The sequence below is a fragment of the Cherax quadricarinatus genome, chromosome 3, assembly GCF_038502225.1.
Source record: "Cherax quadricarinatus isolate ZL_2023a chromosome 3, ASM3850222v1, whole genome shotgun sequence".
NCBI classification, from domain to species: domain Eukaryota; kingdom Metazoa; phylum Arthropoda; class Malacostraca; order Decapoda; family Parastacidae; genus Cherax; species Cherax quadricarinatus.
Window position 1 is genome coordinate 70,290,929 of NC_091294.1, and position 23,169 is coordinate 70,314,097.

Genomic DNA, 23,169 nt, shown 5'->3' on the forward strand with positions numbered 1-23,169 from the left:
GAGAAGGGGTTACTAGCCCCTTGCTCCCAGCATTTTAGTCGCCTCTTACAACACGCATGGCTTATGGAGGAAGAATTCTGCTCCACTTCCCCATGGAGATAAGAGGAAATAAACAAGAACAAGAACTAGAAAGAAAATAGCAGAAAACCCAGAGGGGTGTGTATATATATACTTGTACATGCACGTGTAGTGTGACCTAAGTGTAAGTAGGAGTAGCAAGATGTACCTGAAATCCTGCATTTTCACGAGACAGAAAAAAAGGACACCAGCCATCCTACCATCATGTAAAACAATTACAGGCTTCTGTTTTACACTCGCTTGGCAGGACGGTAGTACCTCCCTGGGCGGTTGCTGTCTACCAGTCTACTACCTAGGATTATTTTTTTTTTTTTTTTCAACAAGTCGGCCGTCTCCCACTTGTTGAAAATATAAATAATTTGTAATTTTTATTCACACAAAAAATATAAGATTTACTGTTATGCTTTATTGCAATAATTGTATAATGTCAACCCATTCACGACTGCATATTGGAATGGACAGTGACATCATTTGTTTTCTCTTGAACATAGTCAAGCAAATGAGCATTTCTTCCTCGTTGAGCCCAATATCAAGGTACTTTTTGTCGTGAAAGCAATCAAAATCATATCTTTTTCTGTAGCATATCTTCCATTCTATCAAATGAGACCAAGAAAAAACGAGAATACAACCATAAAACCATGCGAAAATGCCGCTAAGGGGTGGCTAATTGCTGAGAAGTAAACTCCATTATTTTTGCTCTGATTTCTTTCATTTTTGGTGTATGTTAAGAAGCATCTTTCCATCATACATTGCCCAAGTTTCAATAAGATAGTCCAACAAATAAATGAGATACAGTTCCCTAGATCAAGAGCAAGAGCCCCTCACCAGCATCAAGGAACCTCCCTTGAGGTCTGCTCGCTTATGGAAATTTGCTCTCGTATGGAAGCAAAAAATCAACCCATCAGCTGCTCGTATTTGGAAAAACTCACACGTGGATGCGCTCGCAAGTAGAGGTTCCACTGTACATACATCTGTACTGCACAGTAGAGCCCAGATTTATGACTTCTGACATTAGCACTGTAAAACAAGTTAATTTTTTAAAATCACTTATTTGCAGCAACAATCATTGCAAATATTCAAACAGCTTGGTTGAGCAGGTAATCAACAAGGAGGCCTGGACAAAGGTTAGGTTGCATGGGTGGAATAAGTCTGGAAATTGATCACTGATATGCATGAGGTCCAAAATACAGTGGGCCTTTACCCTTAGTTACAATTAATGCATTTCTGAACCTATTTTGCATAGGCACACAAGTTATAATCAGAGATGCATTTACCAACCACCATAACTTGTATTTAATTTCATTAATTTTCCTCTAAAGAAATTTAAAATGTACAGTATTAGGATGAGTCTCTCTCTTCCTCTTCTTTTCTTCATTCTTCCTCTCCTATTCCTCTCCCCCTCTCCCCCCCCTCCCTCTCCCCCTCTCTTCCCCTCTCTCTCCCCCTCTCTCCCCCTCTCTCTCCCCCTCTCTCTCCCCTCTCTCTCCCCCTCTCTCTCCCCTCTCTCTCCCTCTCTCTCCCCCTCTCTCCCCCCCTCTCCCCCTCTCTCCCCCTCTCTCCCCCCTCTCTCCCCTCTCTCCCCCCCCCCCCTCCTCCCCCCCCTCCCCCCCCCTCTCTCTCCCCCCTCTCTCCCCCTCTCTCTCTCCCCTCTCCCCCCCCTCTCCCCCTCTCTCTCCCCCTCTCTCTTCCCCTCCTCTCCCCTCTCTTTTCCCCCTCTCTCCCCCTCTCTCCCCCTCTCTTTCCCCTCTCTCTCCCCTCTCTCCCCTCTCTCTTCCCTTTTTCCCCTCTCTCTCCCCCCCCCTCCCCTCTCTCTCCCCCCCCTCTCTCCTCCCCCTCCCCCCCCTCCCCTCTCTCTCCCCCCTCTCCCCCCTCTTTTTCCCCCCTCTCTCTTCCCTCTCTTTTCCCCCTCTCTTTTCCCCCTCTCTCTTCCTCTCTCCCCCTCTTTTTCCCCTCTCTCCCCTCCTCTCCCCTCTCTCCCCTCTCCCCCCTCCCCTCCCCCCTCTCCCCCCTCCTCCCCTCTCTCTCTCCCCTCTCCTCCCTCCTCCCCTCTCTCTTCCCCCTCCCCCCCCTCTCCCCTCTCTTTCCTCTCCCTTTTCCCCCCTCTCCTTCTCTCCCCCCTCTCCTCCCCTCTCTCCCCTCTCTCCCCCCTCCCCCCCCTCCCTCTTTTCCCCCCCTCTCCCCCTCTCTCCCCCCCTCTCCCCCTCCCCCCCCCCCCTCTCTCCCCCCCCCCACCCTCCCCCCCCCCTCTCCCCCCCTTTCCCTCCCCCCCTCTTCCCCCCCCCTCCCCCCCCCCCCTCTCCCCCTCCCCCCCTCTCTCCCCTCTCTCTCCCCTCCTCTCCCCTCCCCCCCCTCCCCCTCCCCCTCTCCCCTCTCTCCCCCTCCCCTCTCCCCTCTCTCCCCTTCTCTCCCCCCCCTCTCCCCCTCTCTCTCCCCCCTCTCCCCCCTCTCCCCTCTCTCCCCTCCCCTCTCCCCTCTCCCCTCTCCCCCCCTCCCCTCCCCCCCCCTCTCCCCCCCCTCCCTCCCCCCCCCTCCCTCTCCTCCCTCTCTTTCCCCCTCTCCCCCTCTCCCCTCTCCCCCTCTCCTTTCCCCCCTCTCCCCCTCCCCCTCCCCCCCCTCTCCCCTCTCTCCCCTCTCTCTCCCCTCTCTCCCCCCCTCTCCCCCCCTCAGCCTCTCCCCCCTCCCCCCTCTCCCCTCTCCCCCCCTCTCCCCCCCCTCTCCCCCTCTCCCCCCTCTCTCTCCCCCCTCTCTCCCCCCTCTCTCTCCCCCCTCTCTCTCCCCTTTCCCCCTCTCTCCCCCCCTCCCCCCCCCTCTCCCCCTCTCCCCCCCTCTCCCCTCTCCCCCCTCTCTCCCCCTCCCCTCCTCCCCTCTCCCCCCTCTTCCCCCTCTCCCTCCCCCCGCTTCCTCCCCTCTCCCCTCTCCCCCCTCTCCCCTCTCCTTCTCCCCTCTCTTCCCCTTCCCCCTCTTTCCCCTCTTTTCCCCCCTTTTTTCCCCTCTTTCCCCCCTCTTTTCCCCCCTCTCTCTCCCCTCCCTCCCCCCTGTCCTCTCTCTCCCCTCTCCCCCCCTCCCCCCTCTTTTCCCCCCTCCCCCCTCCCTTTCTGTCCCCCCTCTCCCCCCTCCCCTCTCCCCCTTCCCCCCTTTTTTTTTTTTCACAGGTTTAAAGGGTTAAGACCCCTTGCTTTATTGACAAGCTATTTACAAGTTAAGGATTCCTAACTTTATTTGCAAGCTAAGAGCTGTTACCTACATCAGCTCATTTGAAGCTTTTTTATTTTTATGAGACATACAAGTAGGAACAGGATGAAGTTGAGGCCATCTGTGGGCCAGCATTTTTTTTTGATCAACTGGTTTTTATCTCGTTGACATCATTTCATAAAATGTTTCCATCTAGGTCATCCTGGGTATTATGATGTCAGATGGGTGTTTGTTCTGGAGAAGGTACAGCCAGAGTGAAGTTGCTGCTTTCTCCCCGTCTTGTGGCATAAAAGCTTTTTTCATGCTGCCCTCGATGTGGATCCAAGTGTGGTACATTGGCCTTGTACATAACAGTAAGGCCAGCTACATCCCCCCTATGTTGGGGCTCTGCTGAAATGACAGACCCTATCAGGATGGGTCAGGTGAGAGATGAGGCGACTTCTCTATTCTCTACTCTGTCAAGCAGTCGCAGATGAGAGGCGGCAAACCAAGAAGGGAGCATACTCAGGTGTGGCGCGCTGCCTCGTGCAGAATCTTGAAACCCCTCTGTCAAGCGACCCGGAGATAGGAAGTGCTGTAATTTTCCCTGGCTGCCTTGTTTCCCAAGATTTCCATGGTCTTCATGGTTGTTTGGAGTTAATTTACCCAAGGATATCAACTTCTCCAGGTGCCAACATCCCATTCATCCTTACTCTGCTAGCATTACCATCATGGTCCCTAGAGGCGATCATCATTTGCGTTTTCTCAGGTGCAAATGTTTTCCATCTATTTCCCCAAGCTGAAAAGCTCTCAGCTGGTGATTGATGTAGCTTAGAGCAGCTGGCATTTCTTGTCTTGGATAAGTGAATGTCAGTGTACAGTCGTCTGTATATGCATGTGATTCTGGGATGAGATGAAGGTCATGCTGGGACCATAACAATGGTCCCAGCACGCTTCCTTGTGGAACACTTGCCCCAATAGGATGTCTTGCTGATTCCGTTCCCTTGAGAACTACACTTAGAGATCTAGCGTGAATGTAATCACTGAGGAGACAGTGTAGAGCTTGCATTTCCCAGTGCTTGAAGTTTTGCTAAGAGGCCCTGGTGCCACACCCAGTCGAAAGCGCCAGCAATGTCCAGTGCTACCACACAGCTGACTTTGGATTCATCCAGTGACTGGTGCCACTTAGTGGAGAGGTTTAACAACGGAATCAGCAGCAGAGTAACCTTTCCTGAACCATATTGACGTTACAAAGTAGTGAGTGGTAGTCAAAAAACTGTCATTTTTCTTGAATTATTGTCTCAAAGGGTCTTTTCAGTGATTGACAGGAGTGACACTGGTCTGTGTTGCTGATTTCTGCTCTGCTCTTCTTTTTGTGAACAGGGACTACATTTTCCTCTTTCCATAGAGGGCCATTTACACTGTACTAGGCAGTGCTGAAGATCGAGTTAAAAGTGCTGCTAGCTGGTCTGCACATCTGCACAATCTTGGAGCTCAACTTGTCTGGGCCTGGGCCTTTCTTGGCCAAACGATTTAAGAAGGAAATGCCCTTCCTCCTGCTCCCTTTTTGTCACCACTGACAGTATTGACACAGTTCTTGCAGCTAGCCAAGGAGGGTCTTTCTGGATCAGGACACATTTTGGTAAAGTGTTCAGCAAAGAGTCCCTTCTCTTAACTAGTAGTAGAGGTGGTCCCATCCTGTCGATTTAGAGGTGGAATAGTTCATCAGGCAGATCCTTGTCTGTCTAGACCAGGACCCGGTTTTGGGCCTCCTCTCTCCCCTCTCTCCCCCGTCTCCCCGTCTCTCTCCCCCTTCTCTCTCCCCCGTCTCTCTCCCCCCCTCTCTCCCCGTCTCTCTCCCCCCGCCCTCTCTCTCCCCGTCTCTCTCTCCCCATCTCCCCCCCGTCTCTCCCCGTCTCTCTCCCCCCTCTTTCCCCGTCTCTCTCCCCCCGTCTCTCTCCCCCCGTCTCTCCTCCCCGTCTCTCTCCCCGTCTCTCTCCCCGTCTCTCTCCCCCCGTTCCCCCCCCCCGTCTCTTTTCCCCCCCTCCCCCCTCTCTCCTCTCTCTCCCCCCTTCTCTCTCTCCCCTGTTCTCCTCCCCCTCTCTCTCCCCCTCCCCCCCTCTCCCCCCTCTCCCCTCCCCTCTCCCCCCTCTCTCTCCCCCCTCCCCCTCTCCCCCCTCCCCTTTTTCCCCCCTCCCCCCTTTTCCCCCCCTCTCTCCCCCTCTCCCCCCCTCTCCCCCCCTCTCCCCCCTCTCTCCCCCCTCTCTCTCCCCCTCTCTCCCCTCTCTCTCCCCTCCCCCCCCCCTCTCCCCCCTCTCTTTTCCCCCCCCCCCGTCTCCCCCCCTGTCTCCCCTCTCTCCCCCCCTCTCCTCCCCTGTCTCTCCCCTCTCTCTCCCCCTCCTTCCCCCTCCCCCTTTTCCCCCCTCTCTCCCCTCTCTTCCCTCCTCCCCCCCTCTCTCTCCCCTCTCTCCCCCTCTCTCCCCTCTCTCCCCCCTCTCTCCCCCCCTCTCTCTCCCCTCTCCCCCCCTCCCCTCTCTCCCCCTCTCCCCTTCTCTCCCCCCCCTCCCTCTCCCCTCCCCCCCCCTCTCTCCCACCTCCCCCCCCCTCTCCCCTCCCCTTTCCCCTCCCCCCCTCTCTCTCCCCCTCCTCTCCCCTCTCTCCCCCGTCTCTCCCCCCCGTCTCCTCCCCCTCTTCTCTCCCCGTTCTCTCTCCCCTCCTCTCTCCCCCCGTCCCTCCCCTCTCCCCCCCCCTTCTCTCCCCGTCTTCTCCCCCTCTCCCCCCTCCTCCCCCCCGTCTTCTCCCCTCTCTCCTCGTCTCTCCCCCCTCCCTCTCCCCCTCTCCCCCCTCCCCCCCCTCTCTCCCCCCTCCCCCTTTCCCCCCCCCTCTCTCCCCCTCTCCCCCCCTCTCTCCCCTCTCCCCCCCCCCTCTCTCCCCCCTCTCCCCCCTCTCCCCTCTCTCTTCCCCCTCTATCCCCTCTCTCTTCCCCTCTCTCCCCCCTCTCTCCCCCTCTCTCCCCCCTCTCCCCCTCTCTCTTTCTCTCCCCCCCTGTCTCCCCCTGTCTCTCTCCCCTGTCTCTCCCCTGTCTCTCCCCCGTCTCCCCCGTCTCTCTCTCCCCTCTCTCCCCCCCCTCTCTCCCCCTGTCTCTCTCCCCTGTTCTCTCCCCGTCTCTCTCCCCTTCTCTCTCCCCCTCTCTCCGTCTCTCTCCCCCCCTCCCCCTCCCTCCCCGTCTCTCCCCCGTCTCTCTCTCTCTCCCCTCTCTCCCCCCGTCTCCTCCCCGTCTCTCCCCCCGTCTCTCTCCCCGTCTCTCCCCGTCTCCCCCTTCTCCCCCCGTCTCTCTCCCCGTCTCTCTCCCCCTCTCCCCTCTCTCCCCCGTCTCTCCCCCCCTCTCCCCCCGTCTCTCTCCCCGTCTCTCTCCCGTCTCCCCCCCGTCTCTCCCCCCCCTCTCTCCCCCCCTCTCTCCCCCCGTCTCCCCCTCTCTCTTCCGCCCTCCCCCCGTCTCTCTCCCCTCTCCCCCCCCGTCTCTCTCCGTCTCCCCCCCTTCCTCTCCCCCTTCTCTCCCCCCCTTCCCCTCCCCCTTCTCTCCCCTTCTCTCCCCTCTCCTCCTTCCCCCTTCTCTCCCCTTCTCTCTCCCCCCCTCTCCCCCCCTTCTCTCCCCCCCTCTCTCCCCCCTTTCTCTCCCCCTTCTCTCTCCCCTTCTCCCCCCCTTCTCTCTCCCCCTTCTCTCCCCCTTCTCTCTCCCCCCTTCTCTCTCCCCGTCTCTCTCCCCGTCTCTCTCCCCGTCTCTCTCCCCGTCTCTCTCCCCGTCTCTCCCCCGTCTCCCCCCTCTCCCCCCCTCTCTCCCCCTTTCCCCCTTTTCCCCCCCTTCTCTCCCCCCTTTTCCCCCCTTCTCTCCCCCCTTCTCCCCCCCCCTTCTCTCCCCCCTTCTCTCCCCCTTCTCTCCCCCCTTCTCTTCCCCCTTCTCTCCCCCCTTCTCTCTCCTTCTCTCTCCCCTTCTCTCCCCCCCTTCTCTCCCCCCCTTCTCTCCCCCCTTCTCTCTCCCCTTCTCTCCCCCCTTTCTCCCCCCCTTCTCTCTCCCCCTTTCTCTCTCCCCGTCCTCTCCCCGTCTCTCTCCCCGTCTCTCTCCCGTTCTCTCCCCGTCTCTCCCCCCTTCTCTCCCCTCTCTCTCTCCCCCCCCTCTCTCTCTCCCCTCTCTCTCCCTCTCTCTCCCCCTCCTCTTCCCCCCTCTCCTCCCCTCTCCCCCTCTCCCCCCTCCTCTCCCCCCTCTCTCCCCTCTCTCTCCCCCCTCTCCCCCCTCTCTCCCCCCCTCTCTCTCCCCCCCTCTCCCCCTCTCTCTCCCTCCCCCCCCCCCTCTCTCTCCCCCTCCTCCCCCCTCCTCTCCCCCCTCCCCCTCTCCCCCCTCTCTCCCCCTCTCTCCCCTCCTCTCCCCCTCTCTCTCCCCCCCTCTCTCTCCCCCCTCTCCCCCCCTCTCCCCCCCCTCTCTCTCCCCCCTCCCCCCCTCTCCCCCTCTCCCCTCCTCCCCCCCTCTCCCCCTTCTCCCCCCCCCTCCCCCCCCTCTCTCCCCCCCTCTTCCCCCCTCTCCCCTCTCTCCCCTCTCTCTCCCCCCCCTCTCTCTCCCCCCCTCTCTCCTCCCCTCTCTCTCTCCCCTCTCTCTCTCCCCTCTCCCCCCCCTCCCCTCCCCTCTCTCCCTCTCCTCCCCCTCTCCCCTCTCCCCCTCCCTTCTCTCCCTCCCCCTCTCCCTCCCCTCTCTGCCTCTCCCCCCCTCTCTCCCCCTCTCCCTCTCCCCTCTCCCCCCCCCCCTCCCTCTCCCTCTCTCTCTCTCCCTATCCCCCTCCCTCTCTCCCCCTTTTCCTTCCTCCATTCTTCCTCTCCTATTCCCTTATCTCCTTCCATCTTTCTTGCTTTCCCTCCCTCACATTTGACGTAACATTGCACAGGCAGTAGCAACAGTGACTTCTTTACTCTCTTCCATTGTATCTAACAAAACACTGCTTATATAGACTCTCTCAAATATGTTCATTTTTTACATCAGTAGTTCCTGATCAGTCTCTACCAAACATGAATTATCCACACGTGCACGCAATAAAATAAACATAAATTATCAATGCATTTGGTGAACACGGAAAATACAGTGGTTGGTTTTGGTTAATCCGTTAAAAAGTCTGATGATAAACAATAAATGCGAAACAAAAAAAATTTCCCATAAAAATTAATCCAATTAATCCATTCAGACATCCAAAATATTAAAAAAAAATTTTTTGAGAATAATTTAGTTTTTCATACAAACTCGGGCATCCAAAACCCAGTTTCTGTTTTTTTGCCTTTTTAAAATCATAATTTTTAAATGACTGTTTTTCAGCAGTCATCACAGAACAAACAAGAATTGTCCATACAGCTATAAAATGAATATGCAAATTATGAATTTTTCATGAAAAAATAGCCGATAGTAATAAATTTATTGAGAAAACAGTAATTTGTTTACATGTATTAGCAATAGTTGTACAGCTGTTCCAAAGTACCCTGATCATAAGTCTGGTACCTACTGTATTGAGAAAATAATTATTTAATGAATGCCAGTCTGCAGTTACAAACATAACACATAATTGGTCATCATACATCACTATCGTTTTTTAATGGGCCAATAGGTCTGGGCTACGACTGCCTCATACATAAATGGAAACCTTATAATAGGCAAGTTGTTGGTAAGTTTGAGGCCATCCCTGTATTATTGCATCTTGGGACACTGTGGTATGAAACTATTAATATATTCTTTCATCAAGTGATGCTTCTTTACCTTAGTTGTATGTGTGTGGAAATAACTCTTCTAATTAATCTTGTGGTATAACTTTGTTTTTTAAAACTGTTCAGATTCCTTCTCATTATCCAAAGCTTCAGCTCTGTACTAGTATTACCTTTGTAAGAATTATTAGGGGATGTTTTGAATTATTTGTAGTGAGGTAAATTTGTCAGTTTATAAACAATAAATTTTTTTTCAGATGCACTTGTTGCGATGGAAAAAGCAATGAAGCGAGATGATATAGACACAAATGATCGACAGTTAGCTTGTGCTCGAATCCACTCTAAAGAAGGCCAGGATTACCTCAAGTCTATGTCTGCAGCAGCAAACTTTGCTTGGGTTAATCGCTCTTCAATGACGTTCTTAAGTCGTCAGGTAAGAGGTTAGAATGTACGTATTTAAAAAAATAATGATATGAATAATACTGTAGATAATATACTGTTTAACTCTCTAATTCCTGATGATTACATTTCTAGAGGTTCCCTAAGTTTTGAATTTTCAAATAGAATATTCTTTCTAAAATATTCTTTTACCCTTAAACTGTGGCATACCCTCAAATAAAAATTCCTGTGTGTGGGGAAGATTTTGAAAAAAAAATAATTCTTACAGAATGAAGGAGTGTATTTTTCTGGATCGAATTAGATTTAAATGAATGGAATATGATTAAAACTTTGAGTTTTATGGTGTGTTGAAGTTGGCAAAATATAAAAATGATCATTTATCAGTAACAGTGGCATAAATGCACCAGTAATATTTACATTTTATAATTTACTGATGCCAAGATACGATTGTTTTTGTCATGTAATTGCTGTTAATGTTTAACCATGCGCACTAGTTTCTTATGATATTAGATGTGTTTAAAGATGCTTCAGCACTTCAAACATGGGAAAATGCTTAGTTCAACATTGCTCCACTTGGAATATATGCAATATATACTATATATATATATATTTTTTTTTTTTGTCTTCTAATGCTATGTACATGGAATGTGAGTGATGGTGAAAGGTTTCTTTTCAGGTCACCTTACCTCAGTGGGAGGCAGTGTTGATAAAAATAATTGCTAGATTTTTCTCTTCCAAGTGTCGTCGTATTTGTCTTCACTTCCCTCATTATCCCTGCTACAGTTACTATCATAATGTAGTAATTGCTTATTTCTTCAGTGGAGGAAGGGGCATACCAGAGTGAGGCTGAAGGACAAGTTGTATTTTGTATGTTTTTTTTTTTTTTTTTGTGACATACCTGTACTTGTTTTCTCTAGTTTAAAGAATACATTCTGACTAATAATTATTTTAGGCATTTGCCAAGCAGTTCCAGTTGAGTCCCGATGACCTAGACATGCATGTTATCTATGACGTGTCTCACAATATTGCCAAAATTGAACAACACTGGGTAGATGGAAAACTTCGCACTCTGCTTGTACATAGAAAGGTAAAGGTCAGATAAGTTCAACTTTTATCAGTTTTCATGTATAGGATTGGCCACAAAGGCTAGAGTTGCTTGCTCAATATGCTTGGAGAGTAGCTTTCATTTTTGCACTTTGTTAGGGTTGATATTTCAGCTTGTAAGTGTGTTATTACAGTATATACAGTAGTACTAGAGCAACTGCTGGAATTTTTGCTAAATGTGAAAAGTATAGGTAAGCCAGTCATACTTTATGATTGTCCACTTCATAAAAGTTTATTCTGTAAATGGTGAAATACAGGGAACAAATTCATACAGTGAGTGCATGACTGTTAGTATGCAGTGTGACTTTCCATTTTAGACTTGTATATTCTTTGTGGCCTGCATTTAGGAGATAGCTGGCAGCCCACACATGAATAGTTACAAGTGCGTTGTTACTTTTATGATCAAATGTAGCATTACTTTTTTCCGCTTTACTAGTAATGTTATTAATCATATGGTATTTAAGTCAACTTAACTTTTTGATTTGGCTCTGTCAAAACTGGTCTATGAAGTTACAATATTTAGAAAATATTCTCAATGGATTTAGTGGATTTACCACAACATTATCATTCACCTTAAAGTGTGAACATTTTACTTCTCACCTCCAGAACTCTATAATGTTCCTGACTTTTGTGAATACTATATTACTGATATCAAATCTCAAAACAATCTTTTACTTTTATTCTGAAATGCACACACAAACATGCACATATGCTACACCACCTTCCATCTATCTTAGACATATTCTTGATAACTTAATCTTCCACATCCTTCCTAAATTGCACCTCCACTTTCCAAATAACAACTTATGTACTACTAAACCATGGTACAAGTGCTGGTGTATTTTTTCTGTCTTCTAAACACAAAAGATAACAGGTATATTTTTCTTCTGTTACTTAAACTTTGGTCACACTACACATACATTTTTTTTTTTCAACAAACTGGCCGTATCCCACCAAGGCAGGGTGGCCCAAAAAGAAAAATGAAAGTTTCTCTTTTTAAATTTAGTAATTTATACAGGAGAAGGGGTTACTAGGCCCTTGCTCCCGGCATTTTAGTCGTCTCTTACAACACGCATGGCTTACGGAGGAAGAATTCTGTTGCACTTCCCCATGGAGATAAGAGGAAATAAACAAGAACAAGAACTAGAAAGAAAATAGAAAACCCAGAGGGGTGTGTGTATATATATATGCTTGTACATGCAAGTGTAGTGTGACCTAAGTGTAAGTAGAAGTAGCAAGATGTACCTGAAATCTTGCATGTTTAACCCTTTCAGGGTCCATCCCGTAGATCTACGGCTTTACGTTCAGGGTCCAAACCGTAGATCTACGTCATGAGCTTAGGTCACTCTGATAAACTGTGAGTGGTACATTTGGGCCTAGATATGAGAGAATGCATCTATGTGGTATGTGTGCACCACATAAAACAGATCCTGCAGCACACTGTGTATAATGAGAGAAAAAAAACTGAAATCATGATTTTTCGATTAAAACAGCGACTTTGCAGTGTTTTTTCGTATGTTTTTTATAGTTGTATTTGCGATTTCTTGGTCTCATTTGATAGAATGGAAGACATATTACAGAAATAGAGATGATTTTGATTGGTTTTAGCACTGGAAATGGCTTGAAACTTAGCTCAAATTAGCAGAAATGTTAAATTTTTGCCGATATTCGAGAGTAAACAAACGACCTCACACGTCTAATACACGCCAGCTGGTGGGTCTAATGCATTCACAAATATGGTGATGATATTTATACAATTATTACAGTATTTCATAACAGTAAATCTTCTATTTTTTGGTGTGAATAAAAATTCATTATGTGAATAAAAAATAAAAATGGAATTTATTTGTAAAGCTTCAAAACGTAACTAATGAACAGAGGAAATGTTAGTTTAGTTCCAGGAATACCTACATTGTTTATTCTGGACCCTATTTTGAAATTGGAATATTTTGAACTTTGTGTTAAATTGGCCAAATTAACAATTTCCGATCACTTTAATTTGTAGTTGAAACAGTTGACTTGGCGATTTCTTGTGCTCAATCGATAGAATAGAAGTAATACTAGTGAAATAGCTAAGAATTTGGTTGACTGGAATAATGTAATTGGCCTAAAATGGGAGTCAAAGTCGGCAAAATCGCCGATTCGTAAATATCGCTGACACATCAAAATTCGCGAGAGCATAGTTTCGTCAGTTTTCCATCAAATTTCTCACTTTTTGTTTTATTACCTTCACAAAAAGATTCTCTACCATTTCATAAGAAAAAATAACAAATTTTTTTTTTGGAAAATTCTTGGACACTGAGGCACCACTTCAGATTTGGGTCTTGGACCCTGAAGGGGTTAAGAGACAGAAAAAAGACACCAGCAATCCTACCATCGTGTAAAACAATTACAGGCTTTAGTTTTACACTCACTTGGCAGGACGGTAGTACCGGTACTCCTTGGGCGGTTGCTGTCTACTAACCTACTACCTACAACACATACATGTACATACATGTACATACATACATACATTTTTTTTTTTTTTTTAACAAGTCGGCTGTCTCCCACCGAGGCAGGGTGACCCAAAAAAGAAAGAAAATCCCCAAAAAGAAAATACTTTCATCATCATTCAACACTTTCACCACACTCGCACATTATCACTGTTTTTGCAGAGGTGCTCAGAATACAACAGTCTAGAAGCATATACAGTGGATCCCCGGTTAACGATTTTAATCCGTGCAAGAGGGGTAATTGTTATGCGAAATAATCGTTATGTGAATGAATTTTCCCCATAAGAAATAATGGAAATAAAATTAATCCGTGCAAGACACCCAAAAGTATGAAAAAAAAATTTTTTTTACCACATGAAATATTAATTTTAATACACACAAACTGAAAAAGGCATGCACACTTACATGACACTTACTTTTATTGAAGATCTGGTGATGATTGATGGGATGGGAGGAGGGGAGAGGGTGTGTTAGTGTTTAGTAAGTCCTTTTCTGGGGTTACTTCCCTTCTTTTTTTAATGCCACTAGGGCCAGCTTCGGGTCACGGGGCTTTTTTCCCAGATATCTTCCATAGGGGCCCCTGTACCCCCCGTTCCTTTACCCTTTCCCCAAAAGTTTTTCCCAAACATTTAAGTGAAATTAGTCCCAGACGACCAAGGGCCCTTTTGGGGGTGATTTTATCCATAAAGGGTTTTGCATTTTAAGCCACTTTGCACAGATTTCCTTTATTTTTTGTATTGGGGCCTTTTCTTAAATTTTTCCCCTCCCCCCTCCTCTAAACCCAAAGTTTCCCCAGGTCTTTTTCCCTTGCTCTTAAAGTTGACCCCTACCCAACTCATCAGTGGTTAGTTTTTTCTTGTCCTCCTCCCCAAACTCTTCCAAAATCCTCCCCACAACCCCAACCCCCAAAGGACTTTTAATTACAATGGATTCCTCAAACTGGCATAATCCTCTCAGGGGTTTGCCTCAAACCCTTAAAAACCCTTTTTCTAAAATTCTGGCCACCCGTTTTTTTTCCCCCAGTTTTGGGGCCTCCAGTCACTTCCTCCCAAAACCTTACCTATAAGGTTTAAAAATTTAGGAAAATTTAAAATGATCTCTCCAAAAAATCTCTTAGTCAGGGTTTAGTTTCTGGGGTCATTTTCAAGCACCTTTCAAACAGAGCTTTTGTGTACAGTTTTCTTGAGTTGGAAATAACCTGCTGGCCCCTGGGCTGCAGGGGGGGTGGTTTTAGGAGGCAAAAACTTGATGTTAATGAAATTTTATGTCCCCATAAAGTCGCTCTGCCCCTCTTGGATGACCAGGGGCATTGTTAAAACCGGGGGCATTTAAATTCTAATTTCTTTTTTAGTTGGGGGAAACTTTTTAATTTGGGGGGAAATGAAGGGGTAACCAGTTATAGAAAAATTTTCAAATTTTACCTTACTGTTTTTCCCCCCACAGCACACACAAATTATCCTTTAGGACATTCTTTTTTGACGCTCTGGGGGTTTTTAAGTGATACCAAAAAAAACTTCCCTTTTCAATCACCCCTAGCATTGGCCCCATCCCCAAAAAAGTAAGCCTGTCTTTCATGGAAAAAAATGTCCCGGGAGTGCCTTTTCCTCCTGAGTAATGGGTCCCGCTTGGCATTTTCTTCCCGAACAGGCCTGTTTTTATCACAATTAAACATTTTTCAGGTTTCAGTCCCTTCCCGTTTTTATATCATGAATTCCCCTTTTTATTTTTCCCGCTGCTTTTGGTCGAACGGGAGCCCCACCCTCCTTTTCACATATGGATGCCCTAAAATTGCAAATCTCTCAAACCAACCTTTGCTGGCCTTAAAATTTCCCCCACATCATCACTAGTTGCGGGGCCTTTTTTTTTTAAATCCTCATGCAACTTCTAAACCTTTTCCCCTATGATGGGTTGAAGGCGCTTCTCCTGCTAGCTGTTTTCATTTATCCCCCAATAAGTGTTTTCAACATCTTCCATCACTTGCGATCTTTGTTTGAAAAAACAGTTAAACCTTTTCAAACAGCTTCCTTGATTGTCTTTTGGTGCCCCCAATAAATAGCGATGGTTGATTGGGGTTTCTTTTTAAAAAGACTAGGTCCAATTTGCCCTCCACTTTCCCCATCAATGATCCCCTTTTTTCATTTCAAGGGTATCCCTACCCTTAATTTGGGTCAGGTTGGGACTAAAACTTTCTTGGGGGCCCGCCTTTTTCCAAAAAAAACCGCAAAAAAACCCGTAATTCCCAAATATTCAGAGTGTATGCGGATGTTATTGGGGGCTGCCCTTAAACAATGGACGGGCGGCCAAAGTGAGGCTGGGGGGCGCACGTGGGACGTCTCGGGGTCGGTGGCCGGGTTTTTTTCGGTATCCGGGGCAAAAAATTTTCCCCATTAAAGTAAAAGTATGGGAAAAAATGGGTATGTGATCCATGGAAATTTTTGGGGGGCCAATTTTCGTATAAAGATACACAACATTCCCCCCAAACTCCAATTCCCAAACCCCTCCTTTAAAAATTCAGGCATTGTACTTTTTCCCGGACTCAAGTCCCACTATATGAAATATTTTTTTTATTATTTTATCACACTGGCCCATTCCCCAAAAGGGGGGGCCCAAAAAGAAAAACTTTCCCCTCATTCACTCCATCAATTTTCTTTCCAAAAAAGGGTGCTTTACACTACAATTTTAAACTGCAACTTCATCCCTCCCTTTAGAGTTGGGACCCTTTCTTCCCCCTTCCCCAGGACTCAAATCCCGGCCTGCCCATTTCCCGAACCCCCCTTTTAAAAAATGTTACTTTGCTCACCCTCCAAACCCCTCAAGTATTAAAAACCATTTGTCTCCATTCACTCCCATCAAACAGCTCATCATTACCTGCTGGAAGCCCAAGCCCCCACCAAAAACCCCCTTTTCCCCCTCTCCCCCAACCCTTTTCCCCTGGGGCCGGGCCCCCTCCCCCCCTTTCCCCTTCCCCCCAGACTGATACCTTGAAGTTTTTCCTGTTTGGCCCCCATTCTCTCCATGTCTGAACCACCTCAACCCCTTCCTCAGCCCTCTGGACAACATTTTTGGGTTCCCGCACCTCCTCCTAACTTCCAAACTCGAATTCTCTGCATTATATTCCCCCACACATTGCCCTCAGACAGGCATCCCCCCTGCCCCCAGCCTTCTCCTCCCCTGCAGCATTCATCCCCCATGCTTCACCCCAATATAAGGCGTTTTAAACTACTCTCATACATTCCCCTCTTTGCCCCCAAAGGCAAGTTCTTTGTCTCCACAGACTTCTTTTTTACCACTCACTTTTTTCCCCTCATAAATTTATGATTCACCTCATCTTTCATAGACCCATCCGCTGGCCCTCCACCCCCCAAAAATCTGCCCTTCCCCCTCCCCCAACCCCTCTCCCCCCCCTCTGATATTCAATCTTTCATCCCCTAATCTTTTTTTTTATCCTCATAACCTTCTTTTCCCGTATTCCCTTTAATTTTCTTCTTTTACACCCCACCAAATTTTATCCCAAAACTCTGCAACTTCTCTTTAAATCTCCCCAAAAGGGACAGGGGTCATCAGCAAAAAGCAGCTTAAACTCCCCTTTTGTGTGATTCTTTTCTTTCTCCAGCCTCTTTTCCAAGACCCTGCATTTAAAATTCCCACAACCCCATCTATAAATATATTAAACAACCACGGTGAATCACATCCTTTCTAAGGCCTACTTTACTGGGAAAAAATTTCCCTTTTTTTCCTACATACTCTCGGCCTCACTATCTTCGAAAAAAACCTTCTTTTCCAGTCCCACCTCCTACACCATACCCCAAACATTTTAACATTTGCCCCTATCCCCTGTCATCCCCTTTTTCCCCAAACCCCAAAATCCCAAAAGACCTTTTTGGCCTTATCTAAATACTGTTCCTTATATTTTTCCCTTAAACACCTGGCCCACACATACCCCTAAAGCCTCCTTGTTCATCTGTTTCCCTATTCTCCGTCTTACTCTTAATTCTTTCAATTATAACTCTACCATACCCCTTTACCGGGTTACCTCAGACTTACCCCCTAAAATTTTTTGCACTCTTTTTTTACCCCCTTTTGCCTTTATAAAAAGGGAACTTCATCTCTCTCCAACCCCTGGGTCCCTTTCCCTCTTCCATACATTTTTTAAAAAATTGCCCAACCCCTTTAAATATACCCCCACCTCCCCAAACATTTTTTCTTTATCCCATCAACCCCTTTGCCTTCCCCCTTTCCCATTTTCCCTCTGCCTCTGAACCCCCCACCCCAAACGGGTTTTCCTCCCCCCTACAAGATTTTTTTCCCCCGCCCTTTCCGAAATCACAGTTTTCCAAACTTCATCAACATTTAAAAATTTCCCCTAAAAATATTTTCCATTTTCCCCAAAATCCCTCTAACTCTCCATTTAATAACTCCCCTCTTTTTTTTAACTGACAAACCCATTTGTTCTCTGGGGCTTTTTTTAAACTTGAATCCCCTTTAAAAACTTGAAAAAGGATGTGTGATGTCACCTTGGTTTTTTAAATATTTATAGAGGGGGTTTAAGAAATAAATCGGGTTTTGGGAAAGGCGTGGATTAAAAGAAAAAAGAATCACACACAAAGTGGGGTTGTAAAACTTTTTTGCTAAACACTGTGCTCTTGGGAGTTTCCGAAGAAAGTTGCAAAAGTTTGGTGGTTTAATTTGAAAGGGTGTGCAAAGAAAAAAATTAAAAAGGTAAATTTAAAGGAAAAAGGAAATTATGAGGAAAAAAAAAGATTGGGGGTAAAAGGTTGAATATCAGATTGGGGGGGAGAGAGGGGAGGGAGATGAGCATTATTCGAATTTGGGAGGGGGCGTGTCAGCGGATGGGTCTATGAAAAATGAGGGGGAATATAAATTGTTGGGGAAAAAAGGTGGTGGGGAAGGAGTCTTGGAAACAAAGAACTTTGCCCCCGGGGAAAAGGGGAATTTTGAGAAATTTTTTCCCAAAGGGGCTCTTTTTGGGTGTGGCGTGGGTGAGGGGAATTTTGCAGGGGGGGTGGGGGGCAGTGGAAATGCCCTTCTGGGGAATGGGTGTGAATATAATCGAAGTCGTATTTTTGGAAGTTGGGAGGAGGTGCGGGATTCCAAAACTGTTGCCCAGGGGGCCCTGGGGAAAGGGGTTTGTTGGGTGGTTTGGGGACATGTAGAGAGAAGGGGCCCCGGGAAAATTTGACTTCAAGAGTGAAATCAGTCTTTTTGGGGGAAAGGGCGGGGTAGGGTCGGCCTAGGAAGGGTTGGAGGAGGGAAAAGGGGGTTTTTTGTGTCGGGGGGCTTGGACTTCTGCAGGCATGCGTGGCGTGTTTGATAGGGTGAATGGAGACAAATGGTTTTAATATTTCGCTTTGGGGTGTGAGCAAAATAACATTTATGAAGGGGTTCGGAAACCCCGGGAGGCCGGACTTGAGTCCCGGAAAATGGGAAGTACAATTTCCCTGCGCTGAAGGGGAATGAAAAGTTGCAGTTTAAAAAATGGTGTAAAAAACCCCCCTGGGAAACAGTGATGGGGTGAATGATGGTGGACCTTTGGGGCCCCCCCCTTGGTGGGGAATCGGCCCTTTTGATAATAAAATAATAAAAACATCCACCCACTCTCTATTTGCTCTCTTTTTTTGCTTACCCCCTCTTCTTTCTCTTTCTCCCTTCCCCTTCCCTCCTTGCATCACTTCTACTTTGTAAAAAATTCTCATTCTTTAAATTTTTTTCCCCACTGCTCTCTTTAAAATTTATTTCCCAATGCTCCTCTTCCCTCCTGCCCCCTTTCCCCGTAACTGGAAAATTTTGCTGAACACTCCCCAAAATACATTTTAAACCTACCCCCTACCTCTTGACCCCCTTTCCTTTGCTCTCATTGGGCCCCTCTATCCTCCAATAGCTGTTTTTATCTTACCCCAACTGCCTCCTCTTTTTTTGTTTATAAACCTTCCCCCTCTTCCTGGGGCTTCTATTCTCCTTTTTATCCCATCTACCTTTTACTCTCAAGTGGTTTCAACTGAAAGTGATCTGATAAATCTTTAAGCATCCCAGTTTTATAAAGTTTTTCTTCTATATATATATATATTTATATATATATATATTTATATATATATATTTATATATTTATATATATATATTTATATATTTATATATTTATATATTTATATATTTATATATTTATATATATATATATATATATATATATATATATTTATATATTTATATATATATATATATATATATATATATATATATATATATATATATATATATATATATATATATATATATATCTTCTTCTTCTTTCAACGTACCAGCCGTATCCCACTGAGGTGGGGTGGCCCAAAAGAAAAAACTGAAGTTTCTCCTTTTAAATTTAGTAATATATACAGGAGAAGGGGTTACTAGCCCCTTGCTCCCGGCATTTTAGTCGCCTCTTACAACACGCATGGCTTACAGAGGAAGAATTCTGTTCCACTTCCCCATGGAGATAAGAGGAAATAAACAAGAACAAGAATTAGAAAGAAAATAGAAGAAAACCCAGAGGGGTGTGTATATATATGCTTGTACATGTATGTTTAGTGTGACCTAAGTGTAAGTAGAAGTAGCAAGACGTACCTGTAATCTTGCATATTTATGAGACAGACAAAAGACACCAGCAATCCTACCATCATGTAAAACAATTACAGGCTTTCGTTTTACACTCACTTGGCAGGACGGTAGTACCTCCCTGGGCGGTTGCTGTCTACCAACCTACTACCTAGGATATATATATATATATTTATATATATATATATATTATATATTATATATATATATATATTATATATTATATATTATATATATTATATATATTTATTTATATATATATATATATATATATATATATATATATATATATATATATATATATATATATATATATATATATATATATGTTGGTAGACAGCAACCACCCAGGGAGGTACTACCGTCCTGCCAAGTGAGTGTAAAACGAAAGCCTGTAATTGTCTTACATGATGGTAGGATTGCTGGTGTCTTTTGTCTGTCTCATAAATATGCAAGATTACAGGCACGTCTTGCTACTTCTACTTACACTTAGGTCACACTACACATACATGTACACGTTTATTTATACACACTCATCTGAGTTTTCTTTGATTTTATCTTAATAGTTCTTGGTCTTATTACTTTTCCTTTTATATCCATGGGGAAGTGGAATAAGAATCTTTCCTCCGTAAGCCATGCGTGTTGTAAAAGTCAACTAAAATGCCGGGAACAATGGGCTAGTAACCCCTTTTCCTGTAAAGATTACTAAAAAGAATAAGAAGAAGAAAATTGTCAAAGTGGGAAGTCTGAATGTGCGTGGATGTTGTGCAGATGATAAGAAAGAAATGATTGTGGATGTTATGAATGAGAAGAAGCTGGATGTCCTGGCTTTAAGTGAAACAAAGCTGAAGAGGGTGGGAGAGTTTCAGTGGAGAGGAATAAATGGGATTAGGTCAGGGGTTTCAAATAGAGTTAGAGCTAAAGAAGGAGTAGCAATAATGTTGAAGGATAAGCTATGGCAGGAAAAGAGGGACTATAAATGTATTAATTCAAGGATTATGTGGAGTAAAATAAAGATTGGATGTGAAAAGTGGGTTATAATAAGCGTGTATGCACCTGGAGAAGAGAGAAGTGTAGAGGAGAGAGAGAGATTTTGGGAAATGTTGAGTGAATGCGTGGGGAGTTTTGAATCAAGTGTGAGAGTAATGGTGGTTGGGGATTTCAATGCTAAAGTGGGTAAAAATGTTATGGAAGGAGTAGTAGGTAAATTTGGGGTGCCAGGGGTAAATGTAAATGGGGAGCCTTTAATTGAGCTATGTGTAGAAAGAAATTTGGTAATAAGTAATACATATTTTATGAAAAAGAGGATAAATAAATATACAAGGTATGATGTAGCACGTAATGAAAGTAGTTTATTAGATTATGTATTGGTGGATAAAAGGTTGATGGGTAGGCTCCAGGATGTACATGTTTATAGAGGGGCAACTGATATATCGGATCATTATTTAGTTGTAGCTACAGTTAGAGTAAGAGGTAGATGGGAAAAGAGGAAGGTGGCAACAACAAGTAAGAGGGAGGTGAAAGTGTATAAACTAAGGGAGGAGGAAGTTCGGGTGAGATATAAGCGACTATTGGCAGAAAGGTGGGCTAGTGCAAAGATGAGTAGTGGGCGGGGGGTTGAAGAGGGTTGGAATAGTTTTTAAAAATGCAGTATTAGAATGTGGGGCAGAAGTTTGTGGTTATAGGAGGGTGGGGGCAGGAGGAAAGAGGAGTGATTGGTGGAATGATGAAGTAAAGGGTGTGATAAAAGAGAAAAAGGTAGCTTATGAGAGGTTTTTACAAAGCAGAAGTGTTATAAGAAGAGCAGAGTATATGGAGAGTAAAAGAAAGGTAAAGAGAGTGGTGAGAGAGTGCAAAAGGAGAGCAGATGATAGAGTGGGAGAGGCACTGTCAAGAAATTTTAATGAAAATAAGAAAAAATTTTGGAGTGAGTTAAACAAGTTAAGAAAGCCTAGGGAAAATATGGATTTCAGTTAAAAACAGAGTAGGGGAGTTAGTAGATGGGGAGATGGAGGTATTGGGTAGATGGCAAGAATATTTTGAGGAACTTTTAAATGTTAAGGAAGAAACAGAGGCAGTAATTTCATGCACTGGTCAGGGAGGTATACCATCTTTTAGGAGTGAAGAAGAGCAGAATGTAAGTGTGGGGGAGGTACGTGAGGCATTACGTAAAATGAAAGGGGGTAAAGCAGCTGGGACTGATGGGATCATGACAGAAATGTTAAAAGCAGGGGGGGATATAGTGTTGGAGTGGTTGGTACTTTTGTTTAATAAATGTATGAAAGAGGGGAAGGTACCTAGGGATTGGCAGAGAGCATGTATAGTCCCTTTATATAAAGGGAAAGGGGACAAAAGAGACTGTAAAAATTATAGAGGAATAAGCTTACTGAGTATACCAGGAAAAGTGTACGGTAGGGTTATAATTGAAAGAATTAGAGGTAAGACAGAATGTAGGATTGCGGATGAGCAAGGAGGTTTTAGAGTGGGTAGGGGATGTGTAGATCAGGTGTTTACATTGAAGCATATATGTGAACAGTATTTAGATAAAGATAGGGAAGTTTTTATTGCATTTATGGATTTAGAAAAGGCATATGATAGTGGATAGAGGAGCAATGTGGCAGATGTTGCAAGTATATGGAATAGGTGGTAAGTTATTAAATGCTATAAAAAGTTTTTATGAGGATAGTGAGGCTCAGATTAGGGTGTGTAGAAGAGAGGGAGACTACTTCCCGGTAAAAGTAGGTCTTAAACAGGGATGTGTAATGTCACCATGGTTGTTTAATATATTTATAGATGGGGTTGTAAAGGAAGTAAATGCTAGGGTGTTTGGGAGAGGGGTGGGATTAAATTATGGGGAATCAAATTCAAAATGGGAATTGACACGGTTACTTTTTGCTGATAATACTGTGCTTATGGGAGATTCTAAAGAAAAATTGCAAAGGTTAGTGGATGAGTTTGGGAATGTGTGTAAAGGTAGAAAGTTGAAAGTGAACATAGAAAAGAGTAAGGTGATGAGGATGTCATGATTTAGATAAAGAAAAATTGGATATCAAATTGGGGAGGAGTAGTATGGAAGAAGTGAATGTTTTCAGATACTTGGGAGTTGACGTGTCGGCGGATGGATTTATGAAGGATGAGGTTAATCATAGAATTGATAAAGGAAAAAAGGTGAGTGGTGCGTTGAGGTATATGTGGAGTCAAAAAACGTTATCTATGGAGGCAAAGAAGGGAATGTATGAAAGTATAGTAGTACCAACACTCTTATATGGGTGTGAAGCTTGGGTGGTAAATGCAGCAGCGAGGAGACGGTTGGAGGCAGTGGAGATGTCCTGTTTAAGGGCAATGTGTGGTGTAAATATTATGCAGAAAATTCGGAGTGTGGAAATTAGGAGAAGGTGTGGAGTTAATAAAAGTATTAGTCAGAGGGCAGAAGAGGGGTTGTTGAGGTGGTTTGGTCATTTAGAGAGAATGGATCAAAGTAGAATGACATGGAAAGCATATAAATCTATAGGGGAAGGAAGGCGGGGTAGGGGTCGTCCTCGAAAGGGTTGGAGAGAGGGGGTAAAGGAGGTTTTGTGGG

General features: G+C 45.5%; 1 protein-coding gene across 2 annotated transcripts in view; it reads left to right on the forward strand.

Annotated features, from left to right (window-relative positions):
* Positions 1–23,169, forward strand: part of LOC128706624 (RNA-splicing ligase RtcB homolog) — a 78,023-nt gene that overhangs the window by 42,661 nt on the left and 12,193 nt on the right. For both annotated transcript variants that reach the window (XM_070092252.1, XM_070092254.1), the window contains exons 8-9: positions 9,243–9,418; positions 10,337–10,471. In XM_070092252.1, the coding sequence (XP_069948353.1) occupies positions 9,243–9,418; positions 10,337–10,471 (311 nt within the window). The remainder of the gene's footprint in view (positions 1–9,242; positions 9,419–10,336; positions 10,472–23,169) is intronic.